This window comes from Cibotium barometz, chromosome 57 (genome assembly GCF_041138505.1).
Source record: "Cibotium barometz isolate CiBa-2024 chromosome 57, ASM4113850v1, whole genome shotgun sequence".
Classification (NCBI taxonomy): Eukaryota; Viridiplantae; Streptophyta; class Polypodiopsida; order Cyatheales; family Cibotiaceae; genus Cibotium; species Cibotium barometz.
In genome coordinates, this window is record NC_141102.1 from 6,959,488 (window position 1) to 6,965,842 (window position 6,355).

Here is a 6,355-nt window from a genome sequence, read left to right on the forward strand (position 1 = left end):
GCGTGTGTGAGTGCACGCGTGCGTGCGTGCGTGTGTGTGTGTGTGAGAGAGAGAGAGAGTTTTTAAACCAAAAAAGAAGAAGGTAGATCTGGCTAACTTAGAAATAAGGCCCATTGTGGAGGTCGTAGATTGGACTTCAGGTTCACTGCACTTGAGCATTGAAGTGAATTGAGGAGCGAAATAACTTGTGGTGAATTTGAGCCTTTGGAGGAGAGAGAGAGAGAAGAAGAAGAAGAAGAAGAAGAAGAAGAAGAAGAAGTTCTTTTAACGTCGTAGGAACAATCCCAAGAGACCAAATATGATCTATCCGACGGGAGTGAGATTCGAACACAAGACGTGTTGAATAACAACTCCATGAGCTAACCAATCTACCACACATTGGGTGATAGAAAGGTTAACCCATTTTGTTTATTTACCCACACACCCGTTTGAAGAAGCTCTTTTAACGTTGTAGGAACAATCCCAAGAGACCAAATATGATCTATCCGATGGGAGTGAGATTCAAACACAAGACGTGTTGATTAACAACTCCATGAGCTAACCAATCTACCACACATTGGGTGATAGAAAGATTAGCCCATTTTGTTTATTTACCCACACCCCCGTTTGAAGAAGCTCTTTTAACGTCGTAGGAACAATCCCAAAAGACCAAATACGATCTATCCGACGGGAGTGAGATTCGAACACAAGACTTGTTGGGAGAGAGAGAGAGAGAGAGAGAGAGAGAGAGAGAGAGAAGGAGAAGAGGAGAGAGAGTCAACAAAATATAATTTTATAATTATAATTATAAAATTATATGAGAGAGAGAGAGAGAGAGAGAGAGAGAGAGGGAGAGGGGAGTAAACCAAGAATTTTAGCAAAGCATTTCCTTGAAGCTGTCTAAAACAGAAAGGCAGCCGTCTAATGCGAGAAAGCTTGAACACCGTCTTTGCTAGATTTGATCTAAAAAAGCCATGGCGGAAGCTTGAAGGGCATGCAATTTCGAGATCAGTAAAAAGCCACCGATCGCCGTTTGAACTCAAGCCTTGACAGAACACAGGGAAAAAGTCCATGGCTTCGCCCAAGGAGAAGCGGTTAGGGTTTTCCGCAGCCCCTGTAAAGCTCGAAACCATCTCTACTGCTTTGCCAGATGTAGTAGACATAAGCAGCAGCTCGGAGAAGAGCTCCACAGGCCAAGCAGATGAAGCAGGGGAGGAAGCCACTTCTTCTGTAAAGAGATCTGCTTTCAATGAACAACCTGCAGAGAGCCTGCACAAAAAGCCCAGGCTGCAAACAAGTTCTGAAGACCTCCATCGGGTTCAAGGTAAGTTTGGAGACAGACTCTCTGTTGAAACTGAACAGTTTGAAGCTACTCCAGATAATCTTGCAGCTAGAATTTTTTATGATGGTGAGATTGAAGGTCTTAATAATGATGCTGTTGTTGATGACGATGACTTGCCTGATGATTTCCTAGAGCCCCTTGATTCCCCCATAGCTTCTAGCCCTCCCCTTGGCATGCACACAGCTCCTATCCATGGCCATCTTTCATCCAAAGACATGGTGGGACACATGTTAAGACAGTTCTGGAAAGCGGGCGATTATGATAGCCTCCAGTCGACTCATGATTATGATGTTTCCAGTGGCATGGAGCATGTCAGAGTGCACCCCAAGTTCTTGCATTCCAATGCAACCAGCCACAAGTGGGCCCTGGGTGCGATTGCCGAGCTTCTCGACAATGTGCTTGATGAGGCTGTTAATGGTGCTACCCTGGCCAACATGGACATGATTCGGAACCCACGGGATGGGTGTCCTATGCTGATGATTGAAGATAATGGAGGTGGAATGGATCCAGAACGCATGAGACAGTGCATGTCACTTGGCTACTCTGCTAAGAGCAAGATTGCTAACACAATTGGGCAGTATGGGAATGGTTTCAAGACCAGCACAATGCGGCTGGGAGCCGATGTTGTAGTTTTCTCACGCTACAGGGGAAAAAATGGCTCTTTGCCCACTCAAAGCATAGGTTTGCTGTCTTACACATTCTTGACTGCAACTGGACAGGAGGATATTATTGTGCCTATGGTAGACTATGAAGTGCAACCATTTGGTTTGCGGAAGCTTGTAAGGGGTACTTTGGATGATTGGAACAGAAACTTAGAGACGATCCTGCAATGGTGTCCATATAACACCGAGCAGGGGCTCTTTGACCAGCTTCAACAGATCAAGGGACAAGGAACAATTGTCATTGTGTACAATCTATGGGAAGATGATCAAGGAGATCTTGAGCTTGACTTTGATGCAGATCCTCATGATATTCAGCTCAGAGGCACAAATCGAGATGAAAAGAACATCTTAATGGCTTCCCGATATCCAAACTGCAAGCATTACTTCACATACAAGTACTCCTTGAGGAGCTATGCATCCATTCTCTACCTGAAACTTCCAAAAAAATTTAGAATAGTCTTAAGAGGCAAACAAGTTGTGCACCATAAGCTGGTGAATGACTTGATGCTCATTCAGCAGGTGACATATAGGCCTCAGAAGAGACCAGAGTTTGCCCAAAAAGATGCAGTGGCAGTCGTGACTTTGGGCTTCGTGAAAGATGCCAAAGAACATATCGATGTGCAAGGTTTTAATGTATATCACAAAAACCGGCTTATTAAACCATTCTGGAGGGTGTGGAATTACCCAGGTATTCAAGGAAGAGGCATCATTGCTGTTCTTGAGGCCAATTTTGTGGAGCCAGCTCATGATAAGCAGGGCTTTGAACGGACAACAATATTTGCACGGTTGGAGGCCCGTCTGATTGAAATCCAAAAGAGTTACTGGTCAAAGAACTGTGAGGAGATTGGGTATGCCGGCAGCACTTCAAGGAAAAAATCCACATCCAAGGCAGAGGGTATGAGAGATGATCCAGTCGCTGAGAGGTCCTCTCATCCTGCTACAAAAGCACAGACACCTTCCTTTCCACCAGTTGTTACAAGCGCCTTGGGTTCTCCCAGTACTACAGCTCAGAAAGACATGCACACAGGGTCAATCAATCGGGATGAGGTCCGAATGAAAGTAGTGCCAATTGCTCCAGCACCATTGGTTCCATCAGTGTGCCCAAAAGCTTTGCCTTCTCAGAAAATGTTACAGGCCCATAGGGTTCACGCTGTCTCACATGCCTCACCATCATCTCAGAACATAGGTGAGGCAGCACTGACACATTTGCATGCAGAATCAAGCAGAAAATGTGATGCTACGATCATTACAGTCTCGAATGTCTCTGCATTATCTGTGCCTTTGACTGGCAAAGAAGCATCTTATGACACAGCTCATGCACATCCTTCTACTCGAACTAGCATGCAGCCTGAAGTAACAAGGGAAGTGCAGATGCTTCCGACAACTCTTGTTGTAAGTAAAATTAGACCTCAGCCAACAGATGGAGGAAGCATTCAAGCAGTGCCAAACTCTTCAACACCGATCCAGAACACAGCTCAAGCACTCTCTGCTGCAGCTTCTTCAGGAAACAGCACTGATCTTGAAGTAGAAGCAGCACCTGTTTCAATGGAAAGGCTGGAACCAGCTCAAAATTGGGTCTCAAGTTTACTTGCTGATGCTGGGGTCAACACTCATCAATCTGCTGAACCAGCATGTGCAGCTCCTGAGCCTGATCCAACAAGATTGCTGCCAATCACATCGATACCAGCAGATAAGGATCCTCTAGTCTCCTCAAATGTTTTAAGGGCATCAGAGTGTGATGTTCCAAACCAGCTAGATTGTAATCAGACAGCAGCAATGGCCGGACAACCGGCAGGTTTTCAGACCTCATCAATGAGAGATCAGCTACCCCTTGATGCTTCTCAGCCCTCTCTTCATGTATCCTTGGGGTCAGAATCACTTCAAGACAGCAGTGAGGCAGTCAAATCTCCATCATCACAATGCGAGGCACCAGAATCATCTCAATATGCAAATGCACATGCACTGAACTTGTCACCAACCAGTACACAAACACAGCAAACAAGACCTCGCATGCAAACAAGGTCCATGCTGCAGCTGCGTCAAAGCCATGCCAAGGCAGCGTTGCTTACAAATGGTAATGTACAGCAGTCTGGCAGTAATGTACAACATTTGGTAACAAATGGTGCTTCAGATGTGAACAGTCTTGCAAGAACAACACCGGATGAAGGCGATGCATCAGTTTCAACTTTGATTACACCTGATGCTGAGCTTCCCATCTCTCTTGAGAGCAATAACATGCTTGAAACTAAGCTTGATGTTATGAAGCAGAGAGTCCAGAGCCTTCAAAAGAACTTGAAACAAATCTTCAATGAGAGGGATTTTCTCAAAGCGGAGTTGGAGGAGGAAAGGAGACGGCAGTTTCTTGTGGAAGAGGAGCTGAAGGAGAAATTACAGGCAATGCTCTCACGAGCTAGAGAACTTGAAGCTGCAAACAAATTGATGCAGGCATGTCAGCAGTAAGGACTCTGAAGTTGCAAATGGGGCCCCTTCAATGCACTTCAGTGGGTTTTCCAGCTGGAAAGCAGCAGGGTGTGCCATGTGGGCAGTGGGTGTGCCAACTGGAAAGGGAAGACTGGCTGTTCTCTTTCTTATACAATGGTCTTGAGGCTCATTTGTATTCTATTATTGGGTGTAAGATTGCAAGGGATGTTCTTACCTTTGAGCTTAGCACTGTGTGGCATCTGGACCCTACATGTGTATCAGGCTGCTTTACCCATGAGCTAAGTTACAGGTATATAGCACTACTTGTCATTGGGATCCATGAACTTCACCTTTGGTGTACTACAGCCAGTGTTCTGGCCTACCAACCATCAATTATCTTCAATTAACTGTTTCTTAGTTAAGGCCAAGCCTGATTATGTAGCCATAGCCTTGACAATTTTTGTTTTTTCTTTCTACAAGTATATAGCTTGACCTTATGCTGATTTGGCTTTACTCGTACGGAAAGAAGATTTGAGCTTTTTTTTAATAGAAATAATTTTGGATATTAATGTCTTGGTCATGTTTACCCTGGGGCTTAGTGCTGCCTCCTGTCTAAGCTCTTCAATTTTTTATGAATTTAAGGTTGGCTATGTAAGGGCTTGTTGACACATGACCAAAGCAAAGCCATCATGTTGCGAGGACTGCTGCCTATGGGTGCACGTACCTTGGGGTGATGGGTACAACATGAACAGACGTGTCAAGGACATGTTTTGTGTATTCCGATTTGGGGGTTGGTCTGGATACTTGAAGGTCAGACAGCAATGAGCCCTTTACTTCCTGCTCATTTTGCGGAAGGCCAGATATTTCTGGCTCCTGGCCAGTTTGTGACGAGATATGCCTGCCTGATCGTTGTTGCACCTTTACTCAGCCACTTGTGCATTTCTAGAAAAAGCTGGCTTTGGGTGTCTTGGTATGGCCACACTCTTGCACCTTAAGCTCCCATTTCGTTACTTGGCTCGGTTAAGAACAATTGTCTTTTTCTTCACTGTTTGGTCTCCTTGGGCTGAGAGGCTCTTTGACTGTCTCACTTAGACATGCTAGTGCCTTGCCTGCATTATTGAAATGTTTGATATGGCCCTGTCTATGTGCATTGTTGATTAGTTGAGGGACAAGGTCAATCAGTGATCGGCGAGTCAGGGAGGCCCCAAGGTAGGATAGATGCATGCCTATACTGGGAGATATGGATGCCTGGAGTCAGTAGGCATAATCATGGTAATGTCATGCTGAGAACAAAAGAGAAGACTTGGGACAGCCATTTTCGGGCAAGGATCAGCCTTGAGCTGATTGGGGGCAATTTTAACAGGCTTTGGGCAGCCCTAGACACCCGTGCACCAACATTGAGAGGCCAGGTGCCCATTGCATGGTAAAACATTGAGACACTGAGAGGTCAACCTTTCATCAGTTTTCAGCCAGTAATGCAAATGCTCTCGTGTGTGTGTGCATGTGTGTGTACAACTAAAAAGAGACTCTAGGAAGTAAATTTAATTGAATTAATTATTAATGTAGCAAATTTTTTTGACATGGAAAGTCTATCTCTAATCTCTTAAATACTATGTAAGATTTCGGAGATATTATAATGAGTCGAGATCATTTTTTTCTTACATGTAGGAGCCAACTTTGTAAATTTGTAACCTGTTTGGATTATAACTATGTTGGATATACCTCTACTTATGGTGATTTATCAATTATATTTAAGGTTATTCTTATCATTTTATTAATTTTCTAAGATTTTCCACATTCAGAGAAATGCTAAAATACCGCTCCCATTCACAAGATAGGTTTTTTTTTTTTTTTTTGCAAACCCCTAAAAAGACATATTTATGTCATGTTAACCTACCAAACTAGTGTTAACACAGTTTTGGAAGTAAAACAAAGAAGCTACCTCCTTAGC

At 44.2% G+C, this 6,355-nt stretch overlaps 1 protein-coding gene across 1 annotated transcript; it reads left to right on the plus strand.

Annotated features, from left to right (window-relative positions):
- The first annotated feature begins 816 nt into the window (after positions 1–816).
- Positions 817–4,969, plus strand: LOC147606372 (uncharacterized). Its single transcript, XM_086792210.1, has one exon. It carries the CDS (start codon positions 1,051–1,053, stop codon positions 4,441–4,443), a length of 3,393 nt encoding a protein of 1,130 aa, XP_086648336.1. The 5' UTR covers positions 817–1,050; the 3' UTR covers positions 4,444–4,969.
- Positions 4,970–6,355: the final 1,386 nt, after the last annotated feature.